Source organism: Trachypithecus francoisi, unplaced genomic scaffold, assembly GCF_009764315.1.
Source record: "Trachypithecus francoisi isolate TF-2019V2 unplaced genomic scaffold, Tfra_2.0 Lachesis_group5, whole genome shotgun sequence".
Classification (NCBI taxonomy): domain Eukaryota; kingdom Metazoa; phylum Chordata; class Mammalia; order Primates; family Cercopithecidae; genus Trachypithecus; species Trachypithecus francoisi.
The window spans coordinates 101,084,670-101,102,216 of NW_022681470.1; the positions used below are offsets into that span (position 1 = coordinate 101,084,670).

At 52.5% G+C, this 17,547-nt stretch overlaps 2 protein-coding genes across 4 annotated transcripts; one reads left to right on the plus strand and one right to left on the minus strand.

Annotated features, from left to right (window-relative positions):
- The first annotated feature begins 2,311 nt into the window (after positions 1-2,311).
- On the plus strand, positions 2,312-13,860 carry PIAS3 (protein inhibitor of activated STAT 3). 3 transcript variants are annotated; one of them, XM_033197876.1, is made up of 14 exons: positions 2,312-2,501; positions 5,206-5,623; positions 5,781-5,865; positions 6,111-6,161; positions 6,397-6,487; positions 7,331-7,465; positions 7,649-7,754; positions 8,337-8,410; positions 8,559-8,719; positions 11,225-11,358; positions 11,439-11,607; positions 11,792-11,925; positions 12,109-12,146; positions 12,665-13,045. In XM_033197876.1, the coding sequence occupies exons 2-14, from the start codon at positions 5,209-5,211 to the stop codon at positions 12,929-12,931; spliced, it is 1,860 nt and encodes a 619-aa protein (XP_033053767.1). In that variant the 5' UTR covers positions 2,312-2,501; positions 5,206-5,208; the 3' UTR covers positions 12,932-13,045. The 3 variants fall into 3 exon arrangements, with proteins under 3 accessions (XP_033053767.1, XP_033053766.1, XP_033053765.1); XM_033197875.1 differs by lacking the exon at positions 2,312-2,501 and adding an exon at positions 3,096-3,218 and having other exon boundaries at positions 12,665-13,860; XM_033197874.1 differs by lacking the exon at positions 2,312-2,501 and adding an exon at positions 4,777-4,884 and having other exon boundaries at positions 12,665-13,860.
- NUDT17 (nudix hydrolase 17) lies at positions 13,426-17,547 on the minus strand. Its single transcript, XM_033197986.1, has 8 exons — positions 16,619-17,547; positions 16,240-16,423; positions 15,981-16,006; positions 15,749-15,841; positions 15,049-15,147; positions 14,661-14,797; positions 14,119-14,270; positions 13,426-14,006 (listed from the first exon to the last, which is right to left on the minus strand). The coding sequence occupies exons 1-8, from the start codon at positions 16,955-16,957 to the stop codon at positions 13,903-13,905; spliced, it is 1,134 nt and encodes a 377-aa protein (XP_033053877.1). The 5' UTR covers positions 16,958-17,547; the 3' UTR covers positions 13,426-13,902.

Genomic DNA, 17,547 nt, shown 5'->3' on the forward strand with positions numbered 1-17,547 from the left:
CCAGGCTGGAGTGCAGTGACACGATCTCAGCTCACTGCAACCTCTGCCTCCCGGGTTCAAGTGATTCCCCTGCCTCAGCCTCCCAAGTAGCTGGGATTAAAGGCACGTGCCACCACGCCCGGCTAATTGTATTTTAGTAGAGACAGGGTTTCACCATGTTGGCCAAAATGGTCTTGATCTCCCAGCCTCGTGATCCGCCCGCCTTGGCCTCCCAAAGTGCTGGGATTATAGGCGTGAGCCACCGCACCCGGCCCAAATTAACTTTTAAAGGAGATTCCTCCTTCATGAAATCACTAGAACTCAAGGTGAGGTTTTCTCTTAAATGTTTACAGCTTTATTTTATTAATTTATTTAGAGACTGAGTCTTGGTTTGTCACCCGGCTGGAGTGCAGTGGTGCAATCTCGGCTCACTGCAACCTCCGCCTCCTGGGTTCAAGCGATTCTCCTGCCTCAGCCTCCTGAGTAGCTGAAATTACAGGCATGTGCCACCACGCCTGGCTAATTTTTTTGTATTTTTAGTAGAGACAGGGTTTCTCCATGTTGGTCAGGCTAGTCTCGAACTCCCGACCTCAGGTGATCCGCCCACCTCAGCCTCCCAAAGTGCTGGGATTACAGGCGTGAGCCACCATGCCCAGCATTTACAGCTTTATTGACGTACAGTTGATATATGCCAATATGTCTCTCCATGTAAAATGCATATATTTGAAGTATACAATTTGATGTTTTCATATGTATATACACCCGTAAAACCATTACACAATCAAGATAATGAACATATCCATCACTTCCCAAAGGTCCCCGCTTTGTCTCTTTTTAATTATCCTCCCTACCTTTCTCACCCTGCAACTACTGAAAATTCCCAGAAATACAAACTCTAGTAACTTTTGATCTAGAGAACTGAACAGAACAACAGCAAAAAAGATCTCAGGACCTGATGAAGACTCAGGTGTTGGAGGGGAGCAGCTGGAATTTAGAATTAGTTGAGTCTAAGTTTAGCCTGAAGTGCTCACCAATTTGGGTAGCAAAGCAGCACGGAAAGAACCTGAGTGTTAGGAGAGGGTGGCATCTTCCCTAGGGACAAAAACCACAAAGTCATTGGGCCTAGTTCCAGTTCAACAGGTGCCTGAGAATATTGGTAGGCTGGAACCTTCAATCTTTGGCCTGGGTAGGGTCTTAGGAGGAGGATTATACTGAAGACTTAAGCTAAATAAAAGGCTTCTTCCTATTTATCAAATAACTTTTTTTGGTATGCTTATTATAGGTTTAACATGTCTTGTCCCTGCTGCTAGACTGTGAACTCCTGCAAGGCTTTTATGTCCTCAGCACCTAATGATCCCTGATAAGCACTCAAATATTTATTGAACAAATATGCAGCCAACTATAAAATGCTGTGAGTTTCTCAATATGTAGTAAGGGTACATTTCCCTTAAGTTGGTATTTTCTGGGCCAGGCATGGCGGCTCACGCCGGTAATGCCAGCAGTTTGGGCGGCCGAGGCAAGGCGGACGGATCACGAGGTCAGGAGTTTGAGACCAGCCTGACCAATATGGTGAAACCCTGTCTCTACTAAAAATACAAAATTAGCCGGGCGTAGTGACGCAGGCCTGTAATCTCAGCTATTCGGGAGGCTGAGGCAGGAGAACTGCTTGAACCCGGGAGGCGGAGGTTATAGTGAGCCAAGTTGCGCCACTGCACCCCAGCCTGGGTGACAGAGTAAGACTCCGTCTCAACATAAATAAATAAATAAATAAATAGGTATTTCCATGGAAACAGAAACAGATTTAATCTGGGGCCTGCATGTGAGTGATCAGCTTGGTTGGGATGGGGCCTCTGGAGGGTCCAAGGCTTTGGAGGAAGGAGAGTGAGTAGGTAGTTCAGAGAGGGACAGAAAGATCCCTTTTGTTGGCAAGAAAACCCCTCTGTTCATCTTCAGCTACACCAAAGGTATGGGGGCTCTGGTGGAGGTATTGTGCACGGGTATCTGGAGTAGTTACTGTTAGGTACACTCTGGATTCAGTAGCCCAGGCTTTGCCCTAGGGAGAGACAGTTGTCATTTCAAGGAAGACTGCTTTATACGGTCAGACACCTGGTTCACACGGCCTTAGCAGCCGCGTGCCACCACCCCAATCCCACACATAAGCGTGAGGGGTCATAGAGGTAGTGAGAATGATGGGATCCAAGAATCTCATCTCTCCAGATCCACTCACACCAGGAGTTAATCGCTCCAGCGCCGGGCTCTGAGTCCCTCCCTTTCTCGCCCGAGCTCCGCCTCCCTTCCCTCTCGGCGGTCCTGGCGGGCTTCCCGTGGAGGGGGCGGCCCCAGCCCGAGCGCTAGGCCGGGCGGAGCTCCGGCCCGGGCGGAGCCGCGGCCGCCGCGTCCGGCCGCTGGACCGAACTTCTGCCGTGCGGACAGCAGGAGCGGCGCCGAGCCCCATGCCCCCACCTCTCCAGCCCGCCCTCTGAGCCTCCCGAACCCTCTCTCCATTTCCCACAACTGTGCTGGTAAGTCCCGCTCCCCGCACCAAACTTTTTTTGCTGCTGAGTTTGAGTCCTACGATCGGACCACGAGCTGCATTGTAGTTGGTGTGGGGGGGGGAGGAGGAGAGGGTGAATTGAGCATAGCTCTCTTGAACTGAATGCCGACTCCACGGCTTCCCTAAGACGGATCAGCGCTCGCCCATTTCCCGAGTTGGAAGACCTCTCGATTTTAGTTGCTTAAACTTATGTAGAGATGGAGATGAGGGTTTGCGCTCCAACTTTGCTACCCCCTCCCCCATTTCTCTGAGCTCTAGCAGTTCCCGATACTTTCCCTCCATCTTTCAAGTATCTTTGGCTCCCTAAAAGCTTGTCCCCTCCCAACTCTGCCGTGGCAAAGCCCCCCTCCACCAGGCACTTCGGGCCCGCCTCCTCTTCGTTGCCCTAGGGGACCCCGCGATCTTGGGGACCATAAACTCCCTCCGGGGCTACGCGTCCTGCCAACCGGCCGCAGACGTGTAGCTGCTGGGTCCGCTGTGGAGGGAGGGGCTCAGGCTGGGGCTAGTCCGAAGCCAGGCGGGCGGGGCCGGGAAGGGGAGGTATAGGGGGCCGGACGGGGCGGAGCAGGCGGCATTTGCGGCCGGCGCCGGGGTGGAGAGTTGTGCGCCGGTCCCTGGGCCTGAGCTCCGGCTCCGGCTAGGGCGCCTGCGATGTCTCAAGATGGCGGAGCTGGGCGAATTAAAGGTACCGGCCCCCTCCCCCATCCCCATCTGGACTGATTCCGGCGGTACGCCGTGTCCGGGAAGCGACCGAGACTGGGTGCCGGGGCTCGGGTGGGCGCCGACGACGTGGCAGGCACGGGCTGCTGAGGATGGGAAAGAAGTGGCTGAGAGAGAGGAAGGGGCTGCGGCGGGGCTCCGGGGGCGGGGCTGCGGGGCAGATGTAGGGGTGGGGCCGAGGGGAATTGCAGCTGTTGGGGGCTGAGGCGCAGGGGGCGGGGACGAAGGGTAGAAGTCGGATTTAGTAGTAGGGGCAGTTGTTGGGGTAGGGCCCGGGGGAAAAGCTGCTATACAGGCACTGGGGGCTAGTCGATCGAGGCCAAGAGATGCGACAGTAGGGGGCAGATGCAGGGATGGGACCGCGGGGCAGATGTAGGGGAGGCTCCGGGGGAAGGGCAGCTGAAAGGGTAGGGTCTTTGGGGCTACTCTCGGGATCGGAGCTTTGGGAAATACCAGTAGGCGGCTGAGATGCAGGGGGCGGGGCTGTGCGGGCCGATACCTCGAGGGGTGGGGCAGAAGCATCCTGGAGGCTCAGAGGAAGGTCCTGCCTTAGTGAATCGCGGTGTTTGGGCAGAGGCAGAGGCATGTGAAACTATGGGATAGAAAGGAGGGAAGTTATAGGGAAAGCTAATGGAAAAAATAAGACAGGACAGAGGAGATAAAGACGGGGAGAAAGAGGAGCAAGTTTCTCATCACATTCCACAAAAGGGGTCCAAGACAAAGCCTCCTGTGCGAAGAATTGTGTAGGGCTAGCAAGCCCTGCCCATGACAGGATCTCCTAGAGATTCACAGAAGGGAGTCCTCCCTCTAAGGAGAGCGCTCCCCTCCTTCTGCCACACAGAGTTTGGAGGGTGACCACGTCTGAGGACATCTAATATAGAACCTTAAACCACCGAGTTCATCTCCATGCCTCCTGGTTTTCTTCTGCCCTTTGAAATGGAGCTATGGTCCTGGGCAGTCTGGAGGTCTAGCCACTGGGCCCAGCTACCTTCAGGGAATTTGCAATTCTGTGCCCTGACTCAGAGGCTTTTCCTTCATTCACCCAGGGTCTCTGTTTAGACCTCTGCCCTCTCCTCTTCCACCCGTGTAGAGGGGCTGTAGGTTGTACAGGAGTATTATTTTCTCTATGTAGGAGAGACGCCAGATAATGGTTCCTGGCAGATAGAGTAAACAGGCAGGATACTTGGACTCAGTGAATCACTGTTAATCTCCTCGACCTAAGTTTTGGTCCTGTTTCCCTTCCAGAAAAATAGGACTAAGTTGTGGGGAGGGGGCGGTTATATAAATGATTCCAAGAAAGGATCTAGGGGAGTAATGAGCATTGAACCCTGACCTGATAACCCCGGCCCACAGAAGCTTCAGAGGCTTGGGGGAAATAGCCGAGGATTAAGGTGGTTTGGAGGGGTGGGCTGAAGGGCACAATCCTCCGGCCACCTGGCCCCTTTCTTCCCCGTGGGGCTGTCTGGCTGAATCCTCTTGTCTCTCCCTTCTTCTCCCTGTCTCCTATCCTCTTCCCAGGAGGCTGGGATGAGTTTGAAAATCTGAGAAAGGGCAAGAGAGGAGATAAGCAGCTTAAAGGAGAGTCCAGACTAGAGGCAGGGATGGAGGCGGAAGGCTGTATGAACTTGGAGGTGTGTCTGAGGGTGGCTTGCTGTCTGCCATTCCCTGCCCCACTCTGGCCACTTCCAGGCCTGGGGAGATAGACAGTGTTGCTCAAGCTTGGGGTGGGTGGGGGGTGGTGATGATGCTGACCTGATGGTTGCTAAAGTGGGACTGAGATGTCCCTTTGGATAGGTTGACTACCTGGCAGTAATCCACTAGCTGTGAAGCATCATCTTTGCCATTAGTGCTGGAGGGAAAAAGGCACTGCCCACCTGGTAGCTCAGCCCATGTCTTGGCAGGGCAGGCCTGTGCAAGGGAGGATTCTCAAGCTTCTCTGTTCTTCTCCACAGCACATGGTGATGAGTTTCCGGGTGTCTGAGCTCCAGGTGCTTCTTGGCTTTGCTGGCCGGAACAAGAGTGGGCGGAAGCACGAGCTCCTGGCCAAGGCCCTGCACCTCCTGAAGTCCAGCTGTGCCCCTAGCGTCCAGATGAAGATCAAAGAGCTATACCGACGACGCTTTCCCCGGAAGACCCTGGGGCCCTCTGATCTCTCCCTTCTCTCTTTGCCCCCTGGCACCTCTCCTGTAGGCTCCCCTGGTCCTCTAGCTCCCATTCCCCCAACCCTCTTGGCCCCTGGCACCCTGCTGGGCCCCAAGCGTGAGGTGGACATGCACCCCCCTCTGCCCCAGCCTGTGCACCCTGATGTCACCATGAAACCATTGCCCTTCTATGAAGTCTACGGGGAGCTCATCCGGCCCACCACCCTTGGTATGGCTCTTTGTGGTCCCTTAGTCTTCTGGACTCCCTACCTGTTCCCTAAACATTTCTTAGGCTTTAGTCCTATGGGATCAGCGACCTGGGATGGGGGTGATTTCTGTGGCTGCCTGTGCATGGGCTTGGAATAACTGCCCCTTTCTGTCCTCAGCATCCACTTCTAGCCAGCGGTTTGAGGAAGCACACTTTACCTTTGCCCTCACACCCCAGCAAGTGCAGCAGATTCTTACATCCAGGTACATTCTTACTTCCAGTCTTCCTCCCTCATCCCTAGGGGGTTACCCCTGGACTCTGCTTTCTGACTTTCTTCTCTTCTGCCCTGCGCTTTTCCCTATCCATCCTCCTGTACCTACTTGTCTCTCATTCTTCTGTGTGTCTCTTCTCTATCCTCCGGACATCTAACTTTCAGCCTCTCTGTGCGTTCACCCCTGCCCTGTGGGGGCTACATGCTGACATCTCTTCGTCTCCCTCCTTGTTACAGAGAGGTTCTGCCAGGAGCGAAATGTGATTATACCATACAGGTGCAGCTAAGGTGAGTTCATCCTCCTTATGCTGGGTACCCATTAGGGGTAGGAGTGAAGTAGGAGTATGACAGATACCCTTACAAGATGTCCCTGCTCTGCCACTGCCTACTGCAGCCCTGGGACTCTTGTTGGATGCTGAGGGCTACAGACATCTATGACTGATTTTCTGGGGTTCCCTGTCTCTGCCAGATTCAGCTAAAGAAATTTCTTCCCAGTCTTTCTTCCTTTCTCATCTCTTACCAGGTTCTGTCTCTGTGAGACCAGCTGCCCACAGGAAGATTATTTTCCCCCCAACCTCTTTGTCAAGGTCAATGGGAAACTGTGCCCCCTGCCGGTAAATGCTCTCCCCTTCTTCTGTCAGTAATCCCTTACCGTTTCAGTTCATAAATATTAACGACAAACCTGTTCTGAAAGAGGTGTGCCTAGCACAGTGCGTGGCACATAGTAGGTGCTCAGTTTACTGACTGAATCAGTATCATCTCAAGAGTATTAAGATAGGGCTAAACAAAGGTTCTGTGAGAACTCGGACGAGGACATTAGTTCAACCCGACATTTAAGAAAGACTTCTTTTTTTTTTTTTTTTTTTTTGAAACAGAGGGCTTGCTCTGTCACCCAGGCTGGAGTGCAGTGGCGCGATATTGGCTCACTGCAACCGCTGTCTCCTGAGTTCAAGCGATTCGCTTGCCTCAGCCTCCCAAGTAGCTGGGATTACAGGTGCCCGCCACCCTGCCCGGCTAATTTTTATGTTTTTAGTAGAGACGGGGTTTTACCATGTTAGCCAGGCTGGTCTCGAACTCCTGACCTTAGGTGATCTGCCCACCTCAGCTTCCTAAAGTGCTGGGATTACAGGCGTGAGCCACTGCACCTGGCCAGAAGGACTTATAAGTCATGACCCCAGAGCTGAGGGTTGGAAGAGGTGAGGCATCCTTATTCCTCCTCCTCAGGGACTCAGTGAGTGGGTTCCTTTTTTCTCCCCAGGAGTGAACCCCACACACAGCCCGAGACACTGCTCCAGTTTTGTGAGCCACTGAATGGGCCTCCATCCCCTTGGTCAGTGAGTGAGGGAGTTGGCCTTCCCTCCAGTGAGTGAATAACCCGAGACAAGATATCCTTTGTTGAAAGAGCAGAGCCCCTTCCTAGAGCCACTTCTCCACTGACCGGTCCCTCCCTTCTCCAGGGTTACCTTCCCCCAACCAAGAATGGGGCTGAGCCCAAGAGGCCCAGCCGCCCCATCAACATCACACCTCTGGCTCGACTCTCAGCCACTGTTCCCAACACCATTGTGGTCAATTGGTCATCTGAGTTTGGACGGGTGAGCACAGCTAAAGCAGGGTGCCTGGAAAAGCCTGCTGAGGGTGAAGGGGAACCATCCAGTGTCCTGGGTTGGGGAAGCATTTTTCTCTTTATGGGTCTGTCTCTGGTCCTCATGGAACAAAAGTGGGCAGTGGTGGGATGAGAAGCAGAGGCTAATTGTCTACCCCCTACCTCCAAGTAGAATTACTCCTTGTCTGTGTACCTGGTGAGGCAGTTGACTGCAGGAACCCTTCTACAGAAACTTAGAGCAAAGGGTATCCGGAACCCAGACCACTCGCGGGCACTGAGTGAGTAACGTCTTTCCTCTCTTTCCCACCTGATCTGGATCCAAGTCTTCCTGGCCCTCCAGTCTTCATAATTAAACCCATACCTCTTTTTTGACAACTTACTTCCCTTCTCACATGAACCGCATCCCTTCCCCTCTACCCCTGACCAGTCTTCCAGTCTTTATAGTTGAAGTTGGACCACTCCCAGGCAGTGAGTGACACCCTTGCATTTCCATTTATGTATCTGCTTTGCACCTCACAGTCCCTAACTCCAGCCGTGCTAGAATATGGGCTCTCTGGACTGGAAAGAATCTTAGGGATCCTCTAATCTAACCCTCACATGATGCTTCAACTCCTCCACATCATCTCTAACGTAGCCAGAGTGTCACCCGGCTATGTTTAAGCATCTTCAGGGATGGGAAAATCCCTACACCCAGCCTTTATCATCCATATCCCAGACCACTCCATGTGACATCCCACTGGCCCCCAAAGACGCTCCACCCAGCACCCTCTCAGCCAGAGCCATCTGTTCCTGGCCTTACCAGCTCCTGGGCTTCCTTCAGCCTTGCTGACCCCATGGCTCTGGCTTCACTTTTGTTTCAGTCAAGGAGAAATTGACTGCTGATCCTGACAGTGAGGTGGCCACTACGAGTCTCCGGGTGTCACTCATGTGCCCGGTGGGTAAAAGGGGAGAAGGGAACATGGTGGGAAGGGAGTTGGGTTTAGCTTGTGGGCTTTGATGAGGGTTCCTAGGAATACTGGAGTGAAGTTTTCTGGGATGAAACCAGAGTGGAGCCTCTGACAAGAGAAATTGCTTCTCCTTAGCTAGGGAAGATGCGCCTCACTGTCCCTTGTCGTGCCCTCACCTGCGCCCACCTGCAGAGCTTCGATGCTGCCCTTTATCTACAGATGAATGAGAAGAAGCCTACGTGGACATGTCCTGTGTGCGACAAGAAGGCTCCCTATGAATCTCTTATCATTGATGGGTAGGGCCATTTTGCTTCCTCTTACCTAGGACATCCACTAGGACCCTCTTTCTTTGTTATTTCTTTTTCTTTTTTTTTTGAGATGGAGTCTAACTCTGTTGCTCAGGCTGGAGTGCAGTGGTGCAATCTTGGCTCACTGCAACCTCCACCTCCTGGGTTCAGGCGATTCTCCTGCCTCAGCCTCCTGAGTAGCTGGGATTACAGGTGCGTGCCACCACGCCTGGCTAATTTTTGTATCTTTAGTAGAGACGGGGTTTCACCATGTTGGCCAGGCTGGTCTTGAACTCCTGACCTCAGGTGATCCGCCCACCTCGGCCTCCCAAAGTGTTGGGATTACAGGTGTGAGACACCATGCCCAGTCTATATTTCTTTTTTAGCCACCACCTCCTTTAGGGTTTTTAATTTATATGGCTTACTTCTCCTTACATGAACCCCAGTTCTCACCGTATCTATCTCTTTTGCCAATTTGTGTGTGTGTGTGTATGTGCGTGTGTGTGGAGTGGGAGAGCAATATTAAGGACTTAGTATATACAAGGCATCTTGCTGAGTACTTTAAATGAGTTATCTCTTTGAATCCTCACAATAACCCTATGGACTGGGTGCAGTGGCTCACATTTGTAATTCCAACACTGGAAGGCCGACATGGGAAGATCATTTGAGGCTAGGAATCTGAGACCAGCCTGGGCAGCATAGTAAGACCCTCACTCTATAAAAAATTAAGAAAGTTAGCCAGACATGGTATAATAGCTCATGACTGTAGTCTTAGCTGCTCAGGAGGCTGAGGGGGGAGGAAGGTTTGAACCCAGGAGTTTGAGGCTGTAATGAGCTACGACTGCATTACCGCACCCCAGCCTGGGCAACAGATTGAGACCCTGTCTCAAAAAAAGAAATAATCCTATGATTGGCTAGTGACACTCAGCCAGAAAAAAAAAAACAAGAAAAGAAAAACCCTGTGAGACAGGTAGTATCATTACACATGAGGAAACTGAGGCCGAGAGAGATTGAATCTTGCTTAAGGTTATATTGTTAAGTGGCAGAGCCGGTGTACTGAACTGTCATAGTATATCACCTGTAACAATTACCTGACTTCCCACTGAGCATTGCAGTAAGGTTCTTTTGAGGGCCTGGAAGTTCTGATCTTTTGATCTTGCTAGTCTTTTTTTTTTTTTTTTTTTTTTTTTTGAGGCGGAGTCTTGCTCTGTCGCCCAGGCTGGAGTGCAGTGGCCGGATCTCAGCTCACTGCAAGCTCCGCCTCCCGGGTTCCCGCCATTCTCCTGCCTCAGCCTCCCAAGTAGCTGGGACTACAGGCGCCCGCCACCTCGCCCGGGTAGTTTTTTGTATTTTTAGTAGAGACGGGGTTTCACTGTGTTCGCCAGGATGGTCTCGATCTCCTGACCTTGTGATCCGCCCGTCTTGGCCTCCCAAAGTGCTGGGATTACAGGCTTGAGCCACCGCGCCCGGCCGATCTTGCTAGTCTTAACCCCTTTTCGGAATCTACATTATGGTTCTTGTTCCCAGTCCCCCCTGACAGTTTTTTTTTGTGTTTGTTTATTTGTCTGTTTTTGAGACAGGGTCTTGTTCTGTTGCCCAGACTGGAGTATAGTAGCACAATCATAGCTCACTGCAGCCTCGACCTCCTGGCCCCAAGTGATCCTCCCACCTTGGCCTCCCAAAGTGCTGGGATTGCAGGCATGAGCTACCATGCCTGGCCCAGGCTGGAGTGGTATGGCACAGTCTTATGATCTCGACTCACTGCAACCTCTGCCTCCCGGGTTCAAGCAGTTCTCCTGCCTCAGCCTCCCAAGTAGCTGGGATTACAGGCATGTGCTGCCACATCTGGCTAATTTTGTATTTTTGGTAGAGATGGGATTTCACTATGTTGGCCAGGCTGGTCTCGAACTCCTGACCTCAGGTGATCTACCCACCTCGACCTTTGAAAGTGTGATTACAGGCGTGAGCCACAGTGCCGGCCTTTTTTTTTTTTTTTTTTTTTTTTTTTTTGAGGCAGAGCCTTGCTCTGTTGCCCAAGGTGGAGAACAGTGGTGTGGTCTAGCCTTACTGCAACCTCTGCCTCCCGGGTTCAAGCGATTCTCGTGCCTCAGCCTCCCAAGTAGCTGGGATTATAGGCATGTGCCACCACACCTGGCTAATTTTTGTATTTTTAGTAGAGATGAGATTTCACCACGTTGGCCAGGATGGTCTTGAACTCCAAGCCTCAAGTGATTCACCTGTCTCTACCTTCCAAAGTGCTGGGATTACAGGCGTGAGCCACTTCACCCGGCCTCAGATTGTATTTATTTTAAAACCTGTTACTTAGTTTGCAAAGCTCTTTTACATACCTTCTGTTATTTGATTCCAACAACTCAGAGAGGTCCAGTAGGATGGATAATGTCCTTATTTTACAGATGAGGAAACTGAGGTACAGGAAGGTGAGTTATAGAACTCTCTGGCTACTGTTCTGCTCATCTCCCAGCCCCATGAATTTTCATCTCTCTCCTCCCCCAGTTTATTTATGGAGATTCTTAGTTCCTGTTCAGATTGTGATGAGATCCAATTCATGGAAGATGGATCCTGGTGCCCAATGAAACCCAAGAAGGAGGCATCTGAGGTTTGCCCCCCGCCAGGGTATGGGCTGGATGGTGAGTGACCCCCTGTTCCCCAGCTAAGCTAAATCTTGGATGGCCTCTTCTCTGAGACATAGTCTTCGTAATATCCGCAGGCCTCCAGTACAGCCCAGTCCAGGAGGGAAATCCATCAGAGAATAAGAAGAAGGTCGAAGTTATTGACTTGACAATAGAAAGTTCATCAGATGAGGAGGATCTGCCCCCTACCAAGAAGCACTGTTCTGTCACCTCAGCTGCCATCCCGGCCCTACCTGGAAGCAAAGGGTATGAGAAAATAGGCTGAATCTACAGCAAAAGGGACAGGGGAAGAAGTCAGGAATGCTTTCTGATCATTGGACAAAGCCTGGGGCAAGAGAAATGTGGAGGGGACAGAGAGGGAACCTGGGGACCTGAGCTGGGTGAGGGCATCTGTGGTTTGCTGGCTGCCTCAGCTCTTCTCTACCCACAGAGTCCTGACGTCTGGCCACCAGCCATCCTCGGTGCTAAGGAGCCCTGCCATGGGTGCGTTGGGTGGGGATTTCCTGTCCAGTCTCCCACTACATGAGTACCCACCTGCCTTCCCACTGGGAGCCGATATCCAAGGTATGACATGGATCATAAGATGGACCCTGCACTGCCACACCCTCCCCAGAGCTACATCAGAACCCCTGTTCCTTCTTAAAGCTTCCTGCTTCTCCTGCAAGGGGCCACAGTCCAAAGTGCTTTGTCTTTTGGTGGTAAAGGGGTCAGATAGGAGGTTGATTTTGGTTTTTCTTTTCTTGCCAGGTTTAGATTTATTTTCATTTCTTCAGACGGAGAGTCAGGTAAGTGGTTCTTTCTTCAGAAAGTCTCAGATCTCTGAAGTTTCCTTTCTAGGCACTGATGGGACCCCTCCCTCTCTTATGATCTCTGGGGATGTAAATCTGCTTTTCTGTGAGGGCAGTGGGGTGTAGGTAGCTTATTACCCTCCTCAGCCCCACTGGTAGTTCCTGAGATTCCTACTTAGGCCTCCTTCCTAGATCCCCTGTTACTATTCTGCCCCGGCCTACTCACCCCCACCCCCGTGTGCACTTAGAGCACCATGCCTGCCCTAACCGGACATTCCACACATTTCAGACACCCACAAAGCCAAGAACCTAGCAAGTTGGAGGAGCTCTCTCAAGGCAGGGAAAGGGGAAGGGTGTGGGGAAGTAGGGGAAAGAGGGAGAGGCTCTCCCTTTTCTCAGAGAATACCTTGGGATCCACAGGGGTTGATTGCTCCCATACGGCATTTCTGAGATGAGTGACTGGGAGGTGGGGAAGTCAGGATGAGATCTTAAACTATGTCCTTGATTATTCCTAGCACTATGGCCCCTCCGTCATCACCTCACTAGATGAACAGGATGCCCTTGGCCACTTCTTCCAGTACCGAGGGACCCCTTCTCACTTTCTGGGCCCACTGGCCCCCACGTTGGGGAGCTCCCACCGCAGTGCCACTCCGGCGCCCCCTCCTGGCCGTGTCAGCAGCATTGTGGCCCCTGGGGGGGCCTTGAGGGAGGGGCATGGAGGACCCCTACCCTCAGGTCCTTCTTTGACTGGCTGTCGGTCAGACATCATTTCCCTGGACTGAGTTCCTTGGAGTATGGAACCTTCACTGTCCCCCAACACTGAGTAAGTGTGCTGTGGAGTCCCAACCCCAGCTACTCTGATCCCTCTGCTGGCTCTGGCCAAGGGCCAGACAGACCTTCACAGATGCCTACTTTTGGCTTCATCTCTGCCTGACAAGGCCAGCACCCAAAGGGTTAATATTTAACCTCTTTTTAAGGACACTGGGGTTTGTTTTTGGAAATGTTCTTTAGATGGTGGCACATTCCTTTGGGTATGTTAACCTAGGCAGTGGGAGGTAAATGGGATGGGATGTGAGCTGGGAGAAGGGCTGAACCCTCAGCCTCTACTGTGTCTAGAGCCTCTTGGGAAAGGGGCACCTCTCGAACCCCAAATGTTCTTTCTTCTTATCCCCCAAACCCATGGCTCTATTTCTTCTTCACATCCATTGTCTCTTCATGTCCATTCCATTCCCTTCCCTTCGGCCACGCAGACAGGTGGAAAAACTGAGACAGGCAGTTTCAGAGATGGACAGAGAACTTTATTTTGGATTGTGGATGTGGATTTTTTTGTACATAAATAAGAAAAACCAAAATACTCCAAAGATGACTTCCCCTGCCTCCTACTCCAGTATGACAGAGGAGGATGTAAGGCCTTAGCCATGATCCCCCAGTGGTTTGGGAGTCAGGCCCGGCCTATTGCTTGGGTCTCTCTCTATTTATATATTTAAGTTCACAGTGTTTCTTATTCCGCCCTAAGCTTCTAGAGGCTCATGGCCCTGTGGTTAGGCCTGGCTCATTCTGCACCTTTCCAGGGAGGTGGGAGGACCCTGTGCGCTCCTTCCCAATCCTCTTTTTCAGGCTCATCCAAGGCCTGGGACCTATGTTGTAATTTTACTTTTTATTCCTAAAGTGGTGGTGAAGCTCTCACCAATAATAAAGGTTGTGAATGTTCTGTGAGTGTCACGGAGATGGGCTAGGGAGGGGATTTTACACTTCACTTTCCAGACCCCTGGTTTGGGGGAAGAGGGTCCATGTTCCATTCTTCCTTTGCTGGCCCTGGGTCCAGGTGAGCTGCACTTTTACACGGTGGGGGTGTTCCATGGAGGAAATCCCAGAGAGGCTGTCCTTCCTTCCTTTCCCGCATGCCTGTAAAAACCGGACCATTCCAGCCCAGTACTGTGGAGCTCTCCAGTCCTTTTTCACTTTTACCTGCCCAGATGTTGCAGCCAGAGCCTGAGGGCAAACTTGGTTCCAGTGCTGACTCTCTCTTTGCCCTCTGCCACGGTTGGGATCATCCGCAGCAGGGTGGACATGGGCAGGACCAGAGGTCGGGCTCTTCCATCCTCTTCTAGTTCCAGTGCACTGCATAGTGACAACTCCTGTTGGGGCTGTGCCTTGTAGCTTACAAAGAACTTACATGTATGTGAGGTCCCCGAATCCTCCCAACTACCACAGGAGGTGGTGGGTGTTGATCTCATTTGCAGAAAGGAAACAGGTTCAAGGAGGGTTAAATGACTTGCCCCTCTGTTAGAACTGACACTTAGACCTTCAGTGCTAGCCAGTTAGAGCACGAATCCTTGGGGTTTGATGGTCAGTGTCTTAGATCTCATGGACCTTCTTAATTATCACCTGACCCACTCTCTTTAAATCTCCCCACACCACCAAATTCCATCCTGAGGAGAGGATAGACGCTGTACTTCTCAACATGAATATGCTGGTGTATTAGAGGCTGAGGGAGAAGCTCTTACTTACAGGACAGAGGGTGGTACGTCCTGGGGGAGAAGTCTGGGTGTCTCTGTCCCATCCTCTGTGGCAGCCACTGCAGCAGCTACATCTGGTGTCAGCCACATAAGGGCGCTCACCTCACTTGGGTTTGGTTGGATCCCGGCCTGGGGTCAGACATGATGACCCCTCAGTCATTGCCTCTCCCTGGGATGCCTGTTCGTGATCAAAACCTACCTGCAGTTTTCATGGAGGAAGGCAGGCGCAAGGGGAAAGGGTATTGCATATTCTTGGTTATCTCTGACCACCCCCCCCCTCCCCCTCCCCCAACCCCTGCCGCCCAGCTCCCAGTCACAGGCAGAACCAGGTTGCTTGGGCTCCCCTGAGCCCTGTTTCCTTCCCTCACTGCCAGCCCTACCTGCAGCTGCTGCTGTGATTCCTGGGAGATCACGAGTAGATACAGAACAATGTGATGGTATTTGGGTAAACCCCAGCTCAGCCTAGGAGGGTAGGCAGACTAGGAAAAGAAAACAGCAAAAGTGAGAACTTTCTGTCACTTTTTTCCTTTTTTTTTTTAGACAGAGTTTTGCTCTTGTCACCCAGGCTGGCGTGCAATGGCGTTATCTTGGCTCACTGCAACCTCTGCCTCTTGGGTTCAAGCGATTCTCCAGCCTCAGCCTCCAGAGTAGCTGGGATTACAGGCACCTGCCACCACGCCCAGCTAATTTTTGTATTTTTAGTAGAGACGGGGTTTTGCCATGTTGTCCAGGCTGGTCTTGAACTTCTGACCTCACGTGATCTGCCCACCTCAGCCTCCCAAAGTGCTGGGATTACAGGTGTGAGCCACCACACCCGGCCCTTTCTGTCACTTTTTGAGACTTTGTTAATACAGCTTTAGGGTGAAACAAAATGGTGGCCAAAAGCTGAGGGCATGGATGGTATAGATGACACAGCAGGGACATGGGTGAGGGTTATGGATTTGGGGACTCCAGCCCACTTATGTGCTATTGTTTCCCTTGTAGCCAAGGCAGGTAGGGGCTGATCTATGGACTTTGGTGGGTAGTTGTTGAGGTCTGTTGGTTAAATATGGAGGGCCTTCTCCCAGCTCCTTGTCTCACCTCCCATAAACCCAGAGGGACCCAAGAGAACTGGCCCTGGGGCAGGTGTAGTCCACACTCTTCCCAAAGTTCTCGAAGCCCTCCGTCCAGCAGCTGGGAGTCAGAGAGGACACATCAGATTGGCCAGTGCCTGATTCCTCCAAGTCCTTCTGCTTGCCCCTCCCTCAGCCCACACCCAAGGTGGTCCTAGGCATGAGTCTCTTGGCTCAGGTTGGATCAGCTGACTGGTTACCTCCTCCTCAAGTTCCACGTGCCCACCTGCAACAACAGCGGGGCCAGTAGGTGAATGGTGGTGGTCTTGACCAGGGACCGCCCACTCACTGTTGACATTTCTCTCCCCTCCCGTGGACACGGAGTTGCAGTCACTTGTAGCTATGAAGATGCCACATTTTGGGGCCCACTTTTATCCTTTTGAGACTGGGGAAAACATTGTTGCGGGGAAAGGGCAAATTTCTTTTCTGTACGTGGGGCCTTGTCCCCAGAATACTCACCCGGGGGTACCCAGAGGTTGGGGGAAACGCTGAGGGTGCGTGCCCTTCTGGTTAGCAAGACGGTCTTGTCGCTGGACTGCACAATGATGGCCACACCCAAGTCCACACCTCGATCTGTGGGCAGCTCAGCCCCAGGAACCCTGGGCCGCTCGTCCAGGGCCGCAAAAGGGCAGAAAGGGGGTCGCTGGCAGAAGGAATCCAGCTAGTTAAGGCTTCAGAAGTGGGGTGGCACTGGGTGGGCGTGACTTTCAAAAATGGGGCTACCCTGCGCGTTGGAGGCGGGGTCCTCGCCGCCAGTTCCCACCCGATTTCAGTCCCCGTCTTCGGCCCTTCACTGCCCCCCGCCCCCGCCCCCGGTCTGGGGCCCCTTTCTGCTGACCTGGAGCGGAAGCCTAGCGGAGGCGCCTGGGAAGGGCCTGCTCGAGAGGACAAGCCGTCCTCGCTTCAAGCTGCAGTGAATGGGCCACGGCCCGAGCCCTGGCCCGGCTCCGAGGAGGCCACACACACTCCGTGCGAAGCTCACCGACTCCGGACGCCCGGACAAGAGCAGCTGTACCCGCGCCGCGGCCATAACGCGACTCTGGGGTCGCTGCGGCCCGCCTGGCGCCCTCTGGTGGTCTAGCGACGCTTCCCCTTGGAGCGTTCCACGGGGTCGGAAGGTAGCGGGGTTTCCGAAAGTCCCCGGGAAATCCGGGCACATCTTTTGAGGATGACCCATGGGTATAATATTAAACCACAAAGAATATCTCTAAATGCTCAGCTCCTATTTCCTTCCTATCTTCTCTGTTTAGGACAATGACCCCCAGACCGACTGACTTCAGGACTCACATGTTACTTCCTACCAGCCCTAAGCTGAACTGTAAGCACCCTCTACAGCACTGTGCACACCTGTTACAGCAGGCATCACTTTGAATTCATTATCTCCAAGCGAAACACACCAAATAACATTTTCGATGCCACTTCTCCTTCTTTCACTTCACCCAAATGGCAACCAAGTACGCAGATGCTCTCCTTAAACTTCCTCAAACCCATGTTCTCTCTAGCCTTCATTCATTGCCCTAGTTTAAGCCTTCCTCATATTTTGCCTGAAATATTATTGCAAGTCTCCAAATAGTCTTGCCCCTACCAGTTCATTCTCTACAGTGCTGCCAGAGTGATGTTTCGTTTTGAGAGTCTCGCACCACCGCCCAGACTGGAGTGCACTGGCGTGATCCCAGGTCACTGCAACCTCCATCTCCTGGGTTGAAGCGATTCTGGTGCTTTAGCTTCCCAAGTAGCTGGGATTACAGGGCGCCCACCACAACGCCT